The 18,115-nt window shown below is 41.3% G+C and overlaps 1 protein-coding gene across 1 annotated transcript; it reads left to right on the forward strand.

Moving 5' to 3' along the window:
• The first annotated feature begins 4,373 nt into the window (after nucleotides 1-4,373).
• On the forward strand, nucleotides 4,374-11,654 carry pdk2a (pyruvate dehydrogenase kinase 2a). The gene is made up of 11 exons (XM_048233647.1): nucleotides 4,374-4,593; nucleotides 5,172-5,313; nucleotides 6,010-6,081; nucleotides 6,237-6,421; nucleotides 6,508-6,597; nucleotides 6,856-6,933; nucleotides 7,305-7,381; nucleotides 7,489-7,584; nucleotides 8,411-8,521; nucleotides 8,813-8,926; nucleotides 9,138-11,654. The coding sequence occupies exons 1-11, from the start codon at nucleotides 4,476-4,478 to the stop codon at nucleotides 9,279-9,281; spliced, it is 1,227 nt and encodes a 408-aa protein (XP_048089604.1). The 5' UTR covers nucleotides 4,374-4,475; the 3' UTR covers nucleotides 9,282-11,654.
• The last annotated feature ends 6,461 nt before the right edge of the window (nucleotides 11,655-18,115 follow it).

Genomic DNA, 18,115 nt, shown 5'->3' on the forward strand with positions numbered 1-18,115 from the left:
ACACAGTGAGGTGAAGCACACACTAATCCCGGCGCAGTGAGCTGCCTGCAACAACAGCGGTGCTCGGGGAGCAGTGAAGGGTTAGGTGCCTTGCTCAAGGGCACTTCAGCCGTGCCTACTGGTTCAAACCGGAAACCCTCCGGTTACAAGTCCGGTAGGCCACGGCTGCCCCATGTAGAGATACACATGGTCCAATGTTACTCTAGTAAAAGTAGAAGTCCTCCTTTTACCTTTCCACTTGAGTGGAAGTACAAAAGTACTTGCCTTCAAATGTACTGAAATGTATTATGACATACAGTTGCATTTACTATTGTTGAAATCGGCACAGACATAGGCATTCATTGAGCCTTTCTCCTTCATTCAAGGACAAAATCAACTGAGAATTGTATGTAGAAAGACCTACAGTAAAAACAAACCAATGTGATATCTTATCTTAGATACTTCAAAGTAACCACTTTTTGCTTTGTGGATGGCTTTACACTTTTGGACCAAATCAATACGTTCCCTTTTGTAGTAGATAGATAGTGTCAGGTTTTTTTTATCATTGTCTATCATTGTATTTCTATCTGTCATTGTCTATCATCATTTATTTAATGACGTTGTGAGGCTATTTATGGTAACATCAATATTGTGAAAAGGGGTCAACAAAGGTACAGTAAATAGTGGATTTAAAGCCTAGCTCGCTTAATAGAAAATACACATGTAGACATGTATTTGGACAGTCTTTTCCCCAAAAGGAACTTCAGCTGTCACAAAATGTAATGGAGTTAAAAGTAAGATATTTGGCCTAGAAATGTACAGGAGTAAAAGTAAAAAGTCTAACAAAATTGAAATACTCAAGTAAAGTACAGATACATGAAAAAGCGACTTAAGTACAGTAATTAAGTAAATGTACTCAAGTAATGTCCGCCACTGAATTCAGACTGTGGTTTTGTGTTCCTCTCTGTATAGCTTAATATGTCATTATAAGTGGCATATGTATTTATGATGCCAATATTTGGCCTTCTACATATTATCTAATGCAACTTTGGGGGTCATTGTTGTGGTTGCACTTGTTCCATAAACGTGTTGAGATCTTCCCGTATTGATATACTACATATTTCAGTGTACTAATTAACACATATTTCCAGCACACTGTACACGGCATAGAGCACAATATGCAGGACGTGCTGAAGCATACAATGACATAATTGATGCTACGGAAATGTTAGAAGTTCCAATATGTTTTCTCATGTTTTACTTAGCAGTGGGCTGAGGCTCTAGTAAGCACATGGTATTTGCATTTTTGTTTTGATGTCATCCATCCACATAAAATGAATCATGATTACATAATGTGAAAACAAACAAACAAATAAACAAATATACAAATACAGCAACAACCAATCCCAGCACCGGCTGTGATGGCATGTCTGAGTTGAGTAAAATAATGAATTCTCTACAGCAGCTCCATTCCCTCTCTCACATACTCTCTCTTTTCCTTTTCTCTCTCTCTCTCTCTCTCTCTCTCTCTCTCTCTCTTTCTCTCCTCTCTCTCTCTCTCTCAGACTCTGACAGCCACAGCTATGAAGCCTCGCAAAATAATCAGTCAAATCCATTGAGAGGTGCAGAACGGAGAAAAGGGCTTCGAGACAAAGTGGCTGCTGGCTCCCCCTGTCCAGCCCCATCGGAAATTTCCACTGAGCTCTGCTTCCTCTCTTCCCACCCAAACAAGCTTATGGGGGCACAATTACCAAGGCACTGACAGAATGCGGAGGCCAACCTTTTAGTGTGACATAACAACCAGGGCAGTTCACAGGTTGGGGATGGTGATTATCGAGGGTGGGGGTGGTGTGGGTAGATACTCTGGGGGTGGAAATGTACCAGCATTGTTAAACTATAGTGGGCTTTAAAGCCATTAAATGCAAATAGAAAACCACAATTTTGCATTGTTTGGTCTTCTGTCGCTGTGATGAGGCTGGTGCAGAGATCTGTCATTCAAATAAAAAATGATTGAATGAAGTGTGCATCAGTGTAAATCTACATGCAAATGTGGTACCAGTTTTCATGCACAGAGAAGGTCTGGTTTTGTTGACCACTGTTTGCCACATGATGGCAGTGACTTACAAAGACAAACAGCCCTTTATTGACAACCAATGTCAATATTACTTTGTGTCAGGACAGAATGACGAATTACTTTGTCTGCTTCTCCTCATTGGAGATATAGCACAATACACACAAGACACAAACATCCAATACCTGTGTGTCATAGTCCATACCAAGGTGGGCTTCCATGGAGGGTATTTGTATTTCTTTTTTGGCTTTTCAGTCATTGTCAGTGGGGTTATTTATCTTCACCCGTTGTAAATATTATACAGGCCTACTTGCAATACAAAACTGCTTTCCATGTAAAACTGGTGTTGGATGAGATATGAATGTTTGACTATTTGTTGATTTCTAATTGGGTGGAGGATATAAAATATGCATGGTTGACCAGGCTGTTGTCAAGATAACCCTGGGTTATGTAAGACTGGACATGCTCCATCAGATTCACAGAGGAACACAGTGTGTCCAATGATGGAATTAGGCTATTCAATACTGTGGGGTCACTTCAGGAGAAAACACTGTCCTTGCAGGACAAAATGGCTACATAATAATCATGGCAGAACATGATGGCATAGGCAGAGCTGAGAACAGAAATGGCTCCTGCTGTTAATAACTGACCTGAAACTGACAATGATTTTCATTTTTTAATTAACTGAATCTATCAACAGAAACAATCAGGGTAGGAATTTCACGGCGGCCCTGACGGCCATGGCCGTCGTAGCCCCTTGCGTTGGCCGTGAGCCCCTTTGAAAATCATAGGTTTACAGGCCACGGTGGCCTTGGTGCCCCCTTCTTTCAATATTCTGCTTTGTGTCCTACTGATAGCGATTTTTATTTAGCCTGTGGACTGTCAAAATAATCTTAGCATTCACAGCGCAAATTAATTTAGTCTTTTACGCAGTGGAGAAAGTGACAGCGCAAGAAAGTGCATCCAAATTCACCCATTCTTCTCAGTTGAACTACTCGCGAAGTAGCCTATTCATCACACAGACATCACAAGTATCACATGAAAGAACTTTTAAAGAGCTCAGCTTTTAAACGATGTTAGCCGATAATTGCTGTGTTGAACGGTTCGCGAGAAAAGTAAATAATATAATTCAATTTAATCATACATTCTACTGAAGGTTTTGCATCCATGATCTCCCTACCCGTTCATCTCGGTGGAATACTTCACGAACCCTTCTTTTAACACATGACAAACCATATATCAGAATAAACAGCAGACCTTACCGAACACAAAGGTGTAAAGCAGTCCCCTGTACAGTTAGCCGTTTCAGAGTAATCCAGTTGAATTTGCAGTAAATTTCGACATGCATGGATGTCTCCAAATTTGGGCTTTAAATTTTACAATGTGTTTAAATTGTTCCACATGATTTCATAACTGGCCAAATACAAAATAAATGTTACAAATATCGCCTAGATATTGATAAATCAGAGGACAGCTGACTAAGAGTTTGTGAAAGTAGCCTTAATGATCAAAAAATGCTAAGCATGCATCTAGGCTATTTGAGTTTCTAAAGCTGAGCTGTGCTACATTTAAATTGTTCAATACATGATTTCATAGCAGGCCAAATATAAAATAAATTTTATATATAGCCTAGATATCTGTTTTTATTAGATGATCAGATGATTTACAGTTATATGTAATATGTCATGTTTCATGTTTGTGTAATGTTTCATACAGTGATGCAGGTCTACTGCAGTGAATAGGCTAAATACAACTTTGATCATTTTTATAGCCTACTACTGTATAGTTAACTTTGGCCTTGGTGCCCTGACATGTGGCCTTTGTGCCCCCCACCAAATATGCCCAACTGAAGGCCAAGTGGCCTTGCCCCCAGAATGGTGAAATTCCAAGCCTGGATACAATGGATATCCTAACATCTGCTTTGGGCAATGTACTGCCTGTACATCAGTCTTTCAATTATGAAGGCAACATTCTTGTAAAATAAAATGGGTGTGACTAGGCCTACACCTTTCATTCAGATATCATAGGCAAAATGTGAACATTCACTTCGGAATTAGGTGTATTTGGCACATTTTGCCTTCCAATTGCGTACAGTTTATCCGTTGTAAACTTCAATCAATTGCATTGGGCCAATTAATTACTTTGTTTATGCGCAATTAAATGGTCACGTGATCGCAAAGTAAATAGTCTCACCTATCAGATCCCTATTTTCTCAGACGTCTACTGTGTCATCCTATTGGTTAATGTGGGAATTGGTGGGTTGGGCTTTGAGCAAACACATGTCCCTCTGAGGAACAATCAATACATTGCAATGACTGTTTTGATTCGACTGCGGCAGTAAGCTTGCCTGCCTGCCTATCTAACAAAGAACTGTCTTGTAGATTTTGTTTTGAAAAGTAGGCTAATTAACGATACAGTTTTGACAATGAAGTTCGTTAGATTCGTCATGAAGAATGCAGCTTTGGCAAATGTGCCTAAACACATTGAACATTTCTCAAAATTTTCGCCATCTCCAATTTCAATGAAACAGTTCATCGACTTTGGTGAGTACAGTAGCCTACTGAATGTTAATAAACGTCTGAATTGAAAGTCCTACGTATCGTTTGGAAGACCTATTGATCACGTAGCCCTGTGGTCCATTCAGTCCAAATGCGATGACACATTATAGACTACGCCAATATGTAGGAAGGCTAATAGATTCAGTGTGCATTTTGAATCAGATTAAAGCTCTATAATGAGTTAGTCTATGCATTAGACTGTAGTTGTCAAATTGAATGTCCGGATTATCAGATTTCCGATCATTCAATTTTATGGAGGATACTTTTAACACTCCCAGGGTATTGCGTCATGCAGTGTTGTTGAACCGCGCCAAGCAATCAGCGCCAAGACTGATAACTTAACTTACTGCGCTAAAACATTTTTGCAAATTAATGCCAGTAGACCTAATGTGCATTTTAACTAGGCTACCACATTGGCCAGTTATTTGCATTTTTCTTTTTTAAGAAGACCATAGCGATATTAATAGCCTATCAGTCAGCTTGGTGTTAGGCTACAGCTAAAATGTAACAATCGCGTTCATTAGCGCCTACTACCCTAATCATATTATCTTTGCCATTTGCAGGTTCTTCTAATGCATGTGAGAAAACATCGTTCGTATTCCTTAGGCAGGAGTTGCCCGTGCGGCTCTCCAACATCATGAAAGAAATCAATCTTCTTCCCGACCGGTTGCTTACGACCCCGTCAGTGCAAATTGTCCAAAGTTGGTACGTGAAATCATCTGTTGTTTGTCTGTGTGCTTAAATAGCAATCCTAACAATGCTGATTACGTCTAACCACATTACACGAGGGGCCAGTGGTAGTGAACTTTGTCCTAAATTCTAGCACCTGGCTCCTTGTCTTGACGACCCCAGTCTTCCCTTTGTTAAAATACTTGTTTATGACTTCATGTAACATGTAATCTAACCTTCTCCTCGCATAGACTGTCTAGTGGTTTCTTTACAGTAAAGTCTAAGAATAGCCTATTTTATCATAATAAATATATTTTGAATATCAACTTTAAATTCCATTGAATTCAGTAGCTGATGGCCATGACCACCGTTATGTAGAGTAGGCCTACTCCTGGAGAGAACAGAGTGAATAGTGCTGTTTGGTCTGCACCGTTACCCTTTAGAGTGAGTCATAATGAGGCATAAACATGAAGCTGGAGAGATAATCGTGGAGGAGTCAGAAAGCCACTGTCGAGGGAACAACATGTCCCACGTCATACTGCACGCACACACATTATCAGTTCATGGAACAGGCGGGTTGAGTTTTTATGACCACCTTTTAGAGAGAGTGTGTGTCTGCTTTTTGTTCTGAACAAGAAAAGATGTTCCAACAATTTTATGTGAAGAGCAACTTTCTGACATTGTTTCCATTATGCATGCTTACTTAGTGATTCTGCTCATTAACCATTTCAGGTATATTCAAAGCTTGATGGATATTTTAGACTTCCTGGAAAAGTCGCCAGATGACCACAGTGTTTTGGCAGAGTGAGTTTTCCTGATTGTGTCCCAGTTGATAATTTTGCGCGAAGTTAGATAGAACTTACTTTTGTGATGTTATCTTTGCGTTTCTGCATTATTAAGTGATGTTATCTTTGCATTCTTAGAAGCATGATGTGTAACATCACTGACTTCTGTCCTAGGTTTGTGACCACACTGGTGAATATCAGGAACAGGCACAATGATGTTGTGCCCACCATGGCTCAAGGTGTCATCGAGTACAAGGAAGCCTTCGGTGAGGATCCAGTCACCAGCCAGAATATCCAGTATTTCCTGGACCGCCTGTACATGAGCCGAATATCCATCAGAATGCTCATTAATCAGCACAGTGAGTTCTCCTCCTTATAGTCACCAGATATTTACCCTTGTTTGGTGTTTGGAGTTTTGCTAAAAACCAATGATTTGCTCCTGCAGCTCTTGTCTTTGATGGAGAAATGAAACCAGTTCACGCTAGTGCAATAGGGAGTATTGACCCTCACTGCAATGTGACCGAGATTGTCAGAGGTATGAATCTGTCCTTCTAACCTGTCTAATGTCTCTCCCGGAGATGTAATTGAGTTGCCTGTTTGTCAGAATTTCAGGGAAAAGAGTGTAAAAAAAGAGTTACTTCATGCTCATTCATAGTCAGTTTATTTGTTGCTGACTAGCTTCTATGCTAGCTTCTATAACCTACCAAGAATTTAAGATGCTAAGCTGTTGTTACTAGAAGAACAGGTGAGAATTTTTGAAAGTGATAAACAATAAGCCTTTTTCTTCTCACAGACGCTTATGAAAATGCCAAGGGGCTGTGTGAACAGTATTACCTCATCTCACCTGATCTGCTCTTGAATGAACTGAACAGTGAGTGAATTCCTCTTTTTTAATTGTACTGTTTTGCACAGACCAAATGAGGCGGAATCACTGGAACTGAGTCAGACAGTCCATTTATACAGTTAACATTATGCCCATCACATTATTACATGGGATTTGGAGGGTTTGTTTGTATACATTTATGTAATGCTTCCATGATGAGCTGACCCTCTCAAGCAGAAGCAATGAGGGAGTTTCTTTCACCTGCTTAGCCAATATTTACACTGCGGGCCCTGAAGAACAGCAGTGTTTGAATTCCCAGAGCTCTTGAGTTAAGATGACTCAAAAAACGTTAAACAAGTCAGATAATGAGTGTTGTATTATTGCTAACTGAAAGGGTGTTTTTTTGTTGCCCCTTACAGCTAAAAGCAGGGGGCAGCCCATCAATATGGTCTATGTGCCTTCCCATCTCTATCATATGCTTTTTGAGCTGTTCAAGGTAAGTTTGATCTGAAGACACACAGTGTTCATGACTGCAGTAAACTATGTGGGAAGACTGCACAAAAACTAGTATAATGCAGCGTGTTCTTTGCTTTTGCCCTGTAGAATGCTATGAGGGCCACCATTGAAAATCACAGTAACAGCACCCTACCACCTGTTGAAGTCATGGTGGCAATAGGAGGGGAAGACTTGTCTATTAAGGTGAGTCTTTTTTTTTTTTTCAAATGATCTGAAGGGAAGCAGTAAAACTTTTATGTCGCCATAGGTGAACATAATTTAAAGGAACACCTGCTAAACAGAGAAGTTATAAACCACGCGGTTGTGTCAATCATTTATTTTTACATTTTAAGTTTGCTGCAAAGGAGAGGACATATTCTGCATGACTGCATGTGAGCATCCATAGAACACAATAGCCATTCAAATCCATGCTTCCGTGGCTTTGTCGCTACTGCTGTCTTTTCCGTCAGAATCTTATAATATGATTATGTAAGCTTCATTAATTTTGGCGATTTATCCAATTTGACTCCAGCTGATAGTCTTAGGTAAGATTAGCCCAATTCAGCAGCATTGAGGCTTTGTGGCAAGCCAATGAACCCTATCTGAGTGAAACTGGAGCTGTTGGGCTGCTGCGGGGCTCTATCAGCGGGACAGTACAGGGCACCTGCTGGGTGGATCTAATACAAAAGAACAGCACAGGGTGGCCTTGTTGTGCCGTTACCCTGAGAACATGCATAATGGAAAGTCCGCCTTGCCCCTGACCGGTGGGCTGCCTTTGGCTCCATGCCAACCATCACCGCCCACCTGACTAAATGTCAGTAACAGCAGGTTGTTACCACAGTAACTGGGAGAAGTTAGTTATCTATCTCTCTCTCTCTCTCTCTCTCTCTCTCTCTCTCTCTCTCTCTCTCTCTCTCTCTCTCTCTCTCTCTCTCTCTCTCTCTCTCTCTCTCTCTCTCTCTCTCTCTCTCTCTCTCTCTCTCTCTCTCTCTCTCTATCTGTCACTCTCTATCTCCCCTGTCTTTCTCAGGTGAGCGACAGGGGTGGTGGAGTCCCCTTCAGGAAGATGGAGAAACTCTTCAGCTACATGTATTCCACTGCTCCCGCTCCACATATTGGCCAACACGACCGGCCTCCTCTGGTAAAAACCGCCTCACTTTCGGTCACCTATAGAGTCAACCAAAAATCATAACATACCATAATGTTTATTCCATTACACCATACAGTGTAATTAAGCTTTTTATTAAGCCATAAAAGCAACACTTGACCAAATGAAAAACAAATATTTGTAAATGAATTTAAATACATTAAAATGAAGAGAAATGTAGTAGGCTACATTTTTTTTGCCAGTACAAATCCTCTGGTCAGAACTCAATGTCCTGGCTGCAAGCAGTCCTTAGCATTCACTCTTTCCTTGTACTGGCATTTGCAGGCTGGCTTTGGCTACGGTCTGCCCATCTCCCGCCTCTATGCCCAGTACTTCCAGGGAGACCTCCAGCTGTACTCAATGGAGGGTCATGGGACTGATGCCATCATTCACCTGAAGGTAGCAGATCCATTAATTCAGGCACTTTATGAGAACATTCACACATAATTGATAGTTGTATCATGGTGTCACTTGCCAAAAAGAAAAAGATGACTAGTTTTGAGGTTTTTTTTAGATGCCATTTACATCGCAAGTGTGACATTTTCAGTAATTTAGATTGCATTTCAAACCTACAGTATATTTTATTTCCCATGGTTTCTCCCCTGTGCAGGCTTTGTCCACTGACTCTGTGGAGAGACTGCCCGTGTACAACAAGACGGCCAAGCGCAACTACAAAGTCAGCCAAATGGCCGACGACTGGTGTGTTCCCACCAGAGAGCCTCTGGACCTGGCTGTGTTTCGGCTGTCTAAATGAGAGATGAAAGAAGGTCCAGCAGCGCTGCTGATTTGCTTGCAGGGGATCCTGCTATGGCCTAGGCCAGTGTCCAGTCCAGATGGATAGGTTTTGGGAAACGGACTTAAGGACATTGCTCTGTTTGGGTGTGATCGTCATGGGTTTATCCCTCCTTTAAGCTTAAGATGCCTCCAAAAGCTGTTGAGTAGTAACAGCTACTTACTTACACTGTTGACACTACCGTCTGGCCCACCAATCACGTAATGACGTTTCATTCTCCCAGCCTGAAAGTACAGTTCTACTAAATAACCCTCTTAGTATTGCTTTAGTAGAGATGAAAGACCAGGGACTCATGTCATGTTGACATTTAACTCAACTCATAAAAGCACAGCAGAACTTCGATATTAACACAGTCCACCTGATTGGAGTTAGTTTGGGATTCTGAAGGATAGCTCATAGTGATAAGAATTCCCTTATAGAGACTAATTCGGTAAGACAGGTGAAACCAAGCCAAAAAGCTGACGTGACTTTGGAAAAGCACTTGAGTTAAAAAGTGAATCTTTTCTTAGCCAATGGAGGCTAAAGGCTAATATGGCCTAAAAGCAGGTGAGAAGGCTGTGGAATTGCCATTAAAACAAAAAGGATGGAGAGTTTGCACAGACAGCTCAGCATGTTTTTAATGCCTGACTGATCTGCGTTTCAAGTGTTCTCATGCTGGCTCAGCACCGTTTCATCTTCCCATGTAATTTTGCATGTGGTCAGAAACCAAATGAAAAAAACGGAGGTGTTCCTGTCCACAGGCTTTGTGGAATTAGAGATGGAAACATCTCGTGGTTGGTGTCGTGGCATGGCAGAAAAAAAGGGAGAAACATGAAAAGAAAGGAAAAGAGAAAGTATCCCCATTGAAGTGATCAAAGGAACGTGTTCAGAGATTGTTCATGTTCAGAGATTGAAGTGCATTTCATCCAGTCCATGGCCAAAAGCATCTACACTATTGCAATGGGTGATTTTCATGAGTCCTATATTTTTTCCCAATTGTCGAAAGGCAAAACACTCCAAACAAAAAGAGAGTTATCTCTGCATCTATCACAAAGTTTACGGGGCGTTTTCCACCAACAGAAAACCATCTCCGATCTTGGTTCATGCTTCAGATGGTGATCAATCATTTCCACCTAAACTAAATCAGTTCGGAACCTGAAAAGTTGGTTCAGAGCTGTCACCAGAAAATAGTTGCACACAACACCTTCTGTTGATGATGCAAACATGGCTCTATCCAAAATTGATGGAAATGCAAAATGGTTTACTTAATAGTACCAAGGTTCAAAGAATTCTAAAAGAAACCAGTTGAAGAACCAGTTTTCTGTTGGATGAAAAACAAACCAGTGGTGGATGGCCTAAGTTAGCTAAAACCTGGTGCCCCTTTCCCTTTGAGTTCTACGGTACCTCGGTCAAGAGATTTGGCCATCGCCTCTGCCATATTTCTGAAACCATATTTGGTAACAATGCCCAAAGCAATGCTTGCCTCTTCCTCCTCTCTCCTCCACTCTTAAAATGAATGTGTTGGAAACAATGCAAACTGTGTTGTCTATCTGGACACAAAAGATGTGTTAAAAACAATGCAAGTTGTGTTGTTTTCAACACATTCGTTTTAAGAGTATACCCACTTCAGTTGCTAACACATTGACCTCTACAGTATAGCGATAGGTAAGATTCAAGTGAATGTGAAAGCAGAATGCCTTCTTGTCAACACCAGGTCCTGTCTTGTCTTATCACCCCTGAATTGTATTATCTCCTCTGTCTCCTCATTGGTCAGTGTAGTCGTGTTTACCTTCAGAGCCATTTAAAGTGTAACTACTTTGGGAAGTGTCTTTCCAAACTCCTGCATTTTTAAAAACGCGATGTTAAACAAATGTTATTTGTTCTTTTGTAACACTATTGCTGTGGATTGGATTTGATAGACAATGGATATCAAGTCTTTGTCACACATAACTGTAGCATGCCAGCCTGCTTTTGTAGACCAGGTTAAAAAGACTAGCAGAGAACCTGTAGCTTTTCTGCTTGAACTACCTCATGTTTAGTGGGGGTTTGTGTCGTCACTGTTTCCGTTAAAAGCCATAAGCTGTGTTGTAAAGAGTGCAAGTAGATCTCATGGGTCCAATACAAAGGCCTTTGATCTCTTTCTCCTCCATGTGCCTTCTCCTAGAGAGCCTAAACGTCACTGTTGTGAGTATGGACCAGGCATGTCGAGAGTATGAACTCTCTTTTGTGTGTGTCATAAAGTAAACGTTGCTTTTAAAATCAATGTACTTATTTTTGTTCAAAAGTGAATCTATTTTCCATTTTAAATGAAAAGAAGAGTGAAGATTATGTGTAAATAAACTATTTCCAAGTGAATCTGAGTTATTTGTCTGGTATTTTAAAAACAAGTGTGACGTGGTCTGGACTGTATATGGTAGCATACAAAATAATATCAGATATGATGCACTGTGTAAAGAAACATCAACTTTGAATATCTATTCATATAAATAATCTGCCAGGATTGGTAGGGTTTGACTTCGCTCCTAGTTTTCCCTGAGTGAAGTCCCCTGCTGAGCTTAGTCATTAGGCCCTGTGTTACTGCCCTATTTTAGTACACTGACTATTAGTCACCATCCCCATACTGGGATACGGGGGTATCCTTGGAGACTTGGGGGTGCAGGTGCGAAGGCTGCAGAACAGGTGCAGACTGGGTAATTTAGTATTGGTTGTGAGCCCAGTGAGGCAGAGGCCACCGTGACACGAAGTAAACACCAAGAGGGTCACAGTGGCCTCTGTGTGTAAGTGTGCACGTTTGTGTTTGTGTGGCTTTGACCCAAGTGAATGGAAAAACCTATACAGTTTATCAGTGCCCACTAGGTGCTGTGGCTCATTCCCTCGGCTCTGATACAATGTCCTGCCTCTGTCTCTATGTACTCTGGGTTGTAAACAGGTTGTATAACAGCACACTTGTTTTCAAAACGAACGGCAAATGTGCTGGTAGAATATTACCCTGCTTCTCACTTGCACTTTTATCAGCTGAGCCACTGAAACGTGTCAAAAACTATTACTTCCTCTTTGCAGACTGTTTCGTAACCAGCCTGGCACCTTTGACTGTTCAACACATTTTACAGGCTTTATCAGATAGCCAGGTTTTATATCTGTATATAGAAAGCCAGGTTTTATATATGTACTGTATATACGGTAGATAGCCAGGTTTTATATCTGTATGTATATACAGTTGAAATTACATACATAACTCAAAACCTTGTATTAGGAGTGTAAAGATTTATTAAAAACCAGCCATATTTTTATGTTTATCTAAAGTCTTGTTTACCTAAAGACTATGCTCTCGTGCTGTATATGGGTGACCTAAAAATAGTGACTTACTGAGCTTGGTAAGGCATGTCATACGCGGGAAGGCTATAGCTCTGTGCATGTACAGTATGTTTACTGCACGACTGACCAGGCTTGGGTGTCTGCACACGCCACGTGCCTCTCTCTGATGACCAGGCCCGTGACATCGTCTGTGGAAGACATCTCCACATGAAAGCTGGCCTACTCACTTTACAATCGGCCGCTGGGTAGTGTTTCACACCTGCCCTCGAAGGACCCGGCCTTGTATGGCTGCGCACAGTGTCTCTCTGAGAGTGCAGTGAGTGTGCTTGGGTCTAACGTAAGGCTGGTGAATGGTCCAGGTGCCTAATGAGATGAAGTAATTTGCTAAACAGTGCCTCTTGTTGTATACAGACCCGAGAGTGGCGTCTGTTCCTGTCTTTCTGTGCATGCCAGGGAATACCAGTCTGTCTCTCTGGCATTAGTCTGTCTCACTCACTCTGTTGTGCTCTCCTATATTTATCAAGTCACTGTGTCATGATATGCGCACACACACAAACACACACACACACACAGACACACACACAGACACACACACACACACACACACACACACACACACATGTTCATGAGCAGTTGTGCGGTCCATAGGGTACAGGTGCAGCTCCATGGGTTGAACTCTGAGGGGAATGCAGGCATGTCACACACAGATGGGCTGCTTCCACCAGAGTAAATTGTTTGAAATGAACATTTATATTCATTCATTTAGAGGATGCTGGTAAATGGGGCATAGGGTTTGACTGATTGATTGATTTTTGTGGACACCCAAAATAACACCCCAAAATAAATCTGGTGTTCTTGTGGGGTAGCCCTTCATTATAAACATGGAACTTATCTCCTTCTATAATTGGTATTAATTTATATCTGTAAATGTGTCAGCTTATTTCCTGTCAAATCAATTTGAGCTAAGTAGATGGATCTAAATCTTTAATTAGTTTCAGCAGGGCCACAGGGCAGATACTAGCCACTCTTAGAACAAACAACAAATCTGTGCCTACAGCTCCACCCTGTTCCATCCAGTCTGACGAGTAAAGAAGTCAGAAGTATAAATGTTGACCTCTTTTGCCATCTATGCCAACCTTGTCTTATTGCCTCAACCGGTACTATAATGTTTGTCATGTGGCCAATATGTAGTGCTTGTCACCTGTCCTATATTTGGTGATGGAATACATTTAACATTTGGGTGACATTACATTAATTATATGTTTTGTTTAGCCCTTTACATGTAAGTCAGAGCCCCCTAGAATGAGAGTATCATACCTGCCTGGGCAATCCTGTCGTATTTTGTCTGTCAATTAAAATGCTACCACCTTGTGGCGATTCTGTATTATTGCAGATGCTCTTCTACGGAGTGAAATCATAGAACCATCTGGAGAGAGTAATCTCTTATTAATCTGCGGAGTGACACGCCATGTCACATCCACTTGAGAGAGTAATTTTTCAAAAACACAATTTTCTCTGCACAGTCGCTCCTGCAGCGATTGTAAGCAACCTCGGAACTGCCGGAGCGAGGTCTCCGCCCACTGCAGATTTATAAATAAAAATGTTTTTGAGGCTTTTCAATAGCTTTTTGTGTTGTTATATCCATGTGGTGGTGATCTGTGAAGAGCTAGCTAAAAACTGCTGTTTCATTGTTGCCACATCTCAAACATATGTCATAAAAAGCTGTCTGGAGAGTGTGTGTATAACTGTGTGAATGTGTTTATGAGAGTAAGGATCTCTCTCTCTCTCTCTCTCTCTCTCTCTCTCTCTCTCTCTCACACACACACACACACATACACACACACACACACACACACACACACACACACTCTCTCTCTCTCTCACACACACACACACACACACACATTTTCTCTCTCTCTCTCTCTCTCTATCACACACACACACACACACACACCCTTTCTCCCCCCCCTCTCTCTGTACGTGCGTAATACAGAAAGGCAGGGAGTGTGGTTTTGGGGCCACAGTTGATACCAAGGCAAGCAAAAAAACAAACAAACGTTAGCTTAGTGTGATGAGTTTCAACGCTTGACATTTTCAAAAGCCGCTTTAGGATTGCACTTGGACCATGATCGAGAAGAGGCCCAATCCCCACTGTTTCTGTATCAATCTGTTAACATCTGACGCCAACAGCTAATCAAATGACACCCTGCCAGGATTCTGAAGCACTGTGTTAAACCGGTGTTATAGCCCGGTCGAAACCATTATGTTTTTATGAGCTAGGGCTGTGTGAACAGAACACCAAGTGGATGAACACAAATAGGCTACTGAACAAACAGCTAGAAGACTGTGCGAAGCAACTCGTTAGTCAATTTCACTAAAAGTATTAGAATCACAGGTTGTACCTTTAAATCTCACAAGCAACAGAAATAGTTTGTTCTACTCATAGAAATGGGGAATAACAATGCATTCCATCTTTCTGCACTCAGTTGATTCAACATAAGGTGGCCATCTTCACTGGTAACAAAAATCATCTGTGAGTTTATGATCTCTCTCTCTCTCTCCCCCACTCTCTCTCGCTCTGTGTGTGTGTGTGTGTGCAGGGATGGATTACTGCATGGGCCTACCGGGCCCAGGCCCAGGGGCCCAAAGGGTCAGGGGGCCCTGAAGCCCAAGCCTTTGCATGGAATCATTGCCTCAATATCAACAAATCAGTATGTAGGCTATGAATCTGATTGAATTTAGTATTGGCCATCCCCAAAATGCACCAGAATACAGGAAATCACTAGCCTGGGTTTTCCCATGCTGCCTTACGCGCGCAATTTTATTCACGCTGCTAGGCAGCCTGGATTCTATGGACTTCGTTTTCACCTCAACGAAGGAACCAATCACAGAATGGAGGGAGGGCAGCAAGACGATGACGACACACCGAAGCCGTTATGAGCTATGTACAGACGCATTTGATAGACATTCGTAGCGCCCAATCAACGGCTCTGGGCATTCGTAAACCACGTTTCAAATACGAGAAAATGAATGTCTAGTTCCCAGACCCCATCTTAATGAGATGAGGTCTGACGTTAGCCAGGCTAAGAAATCACATCAAACAAATTAAAAATGTTCTGGGGGAGGGACCCCCAAACCCCCCCTCCCACATATACGACAATTAGTGGGGGCCCTTAATACATCTGGGCCCAGGGGCCCGAAAGTTTATAATCCGCCCATGTGTGTGTGTGTGTGTCAGTGTTGGGCAAGTTACTTCAAAAGCGTAATGCATTATTTATTACTTGTTACTGTCATCTCAAAGTAATTTGTTACATTACAATATTACTGTCTTTAAATTGTAAGGCATTACATTTACATTACTTTCACCAAAATAACAGGAAATATGGATTTGGTGTTCTCAATAGATCTTCATGTGTTCAATGCAGCTCATTACACGGCAGGAGGTGATGTGGTATGGCATAATGACTGAGCTAGGTTTAAGGCTAACAAAAGAACAATATAATGGTTGCAGTTATGGCTCATGGGACGATGTATTGTAGGCCCCAAAGGCCAAAGGTCACTCACGATCTTTGTCTGTAAAAGCAACATTTTAGTTATTCTCACTGCTTGAAATGAGAAGTATAGCCTAACCATGTTAGATCTGTTGCATGAATGGCAGAGATAACTCAGATTCCCTTTCTACAGTCATCTAAACAAGGCAATCAAATTCCAGGACCAGCATAGATGACTTTTTTAATTCTTGGATAACCTTCTCTGGTGCCAATTGAGCATTTCTCAATTTTGGATTAAAAAGCAAAGTAACTTCAGTTACTGAGAATTGTACCGAGTAAAATATTACTGAAATTGTATTGGTAATGCCTTACATTACTGCATTACAGCAAAAAGCAATGCATTACTGTAATTACATTACTTTTTTAATGCATTACTCCCAACACTGGTGTGTGTGTGTGTGTGAGAGAGAGAGAGAGAGAGAGAGAGAGAGAGATGTTTAGATTGTAAGGAGTCCTAATGTTTCTATACTGATCAAACTCCTGATCATGTGAACTGTTGATTAATTACCCTACCACATGATGGTATGACCTCATGGTGGGCCCATTGTCACATATTGCTGCTACAACAACTTTTGATTATATCTCTAACCTTTGCCTTTTTCACAGGAGAAACTAACTAGGAAGCAGGAAATGTAATTAATGTGTACATTGTCATGTCTTGATTAATGCACTCTCACTACAACAATGGTCTCAAGTCTCATCAAAGTACTCTCAAATCAGATGCCCTCCAACCATGTGATCCCAAATCAGCTGACCTCCAATCATGTGATCCCAAATCAACTGACCTCCAATCATGTGATCCATATCAATGTAACCAACCACAAACTAGGTAGCCTATTTAAGTGAGGTTCACAGAGCATTCTAGGAGCCATTCTGTAGTCAGAATCTCCCGCACCACTAAGGTGTGTAGTCATCATCCTCTAAGCTGGTATGTTCATTCTCTGATTGCTTCATATGGTTTCCTAAATGTTCCTTTAACCTGTTTTCGTAACTTTCACATTATTCATTTAGATGTACCTTCTATAATGTATTGGGTGAATAGCTTGTATCTGACAAATAAATTGTTATGCTTTGACCTGCATAGTTTTCTAGAATTTCTTTAGATATCCCTGTCTGGAATTAGACAGCTAACCTTAGCACACCCTGAACCCTCTGTAGCTTCGGTAAGATGTTCTGTCCAGATGAGTATAGTGGTCCAGGCCAGCACTATAGCCTCTGACCAACTTTCACACTAGGATCATTACTCAGTAAATGGCGCCTCCCGAATTAGTCGGCCGAGGAGGGGCTCGCACACTATTCTTGGGGAAGATGCGTCTAATTAAATAGCTAGAAGGCATTCTTGTAACAGTATCGTGGGTAGGCCCACATCGGCCTACTATGGATAGTAATATTACTTTGACTGAAACTTCTCCATATCTAGCAGGGTCAGAATCATTAAGTTAACAGGGGTTCTATAATCAATTGTTATTTCCAACAGCGCGCGGAAGCTTCACGATTTCCTTCGACCACTCCCAGTTCCCTCATTGGTCCTGACGAGTGACATCTTATAAGATTTACTCAGCAGACACTTTTATCCAAAGCAACTTATAACAGCGACAATAAACATTAAACACTGAATCCATCTTATAAATCTTATGTGTTTTACTACTGCAAAACTTTCAACAAATAGCTTACCAAAAATGAGGATGCACAATGATGTCAACAAATAATTGAATATGGACTTAAATATGTGATGAAATTGAGGAACTTTGCTTAATTGCAAAAGCATCGGAGATCTTTTTTGCTCAGAGAAATGGGAAGTAGAAATGCATTTACAAAGTTGCTAGAGAATCACATGGCCATCTTCACTGCTATCTGAAGTAGTTATAAACCTTTGAGTTCAACTCCAATAATGATGCAACTCCATGCACACTGTATAGGAAATCAAATCAGGGCTTCAATGGGTTGCAA

This window comes from Alosa alosa, chromosome 22 (assembly GCF_017589495.1).
Source record: "Alosa alosa isolate M-15738 ecotype Scorff River chromosome 22, AALO_Geno_1.1, whole genome shotgun sequence".
In the NCBI taxonomy this organism is placed as follows: Eukaryota; Metazoa; Chordata; class Actinopteri; order Clupeiformes; family Clupeidae; genus Alosa; species Alosa alosa.

Coding starts and splice junctions, on each gene's coding strand:
- pdk2a (XM_048233647.1), top strand. CDS start 4,476: ATGAAGTTCGTTAGATTCGTCATGAAGAATGCAGCTTTGGCAAATGTG. Junction 5,314..6,009: donor GTGCAAATTGTCCAAAGTTG/GTACGTGAAATC, acceptor TAACCATTTCAG/GTATATTCAAAGCTTGATGG. Junction 7,382..7,488: donor TGCTTTTTGAGCTGTTCAAG/GTAAGTTTGATC, acceptor TTTGCCCTGTAG/AATGCTATGAGGGCCACCAT.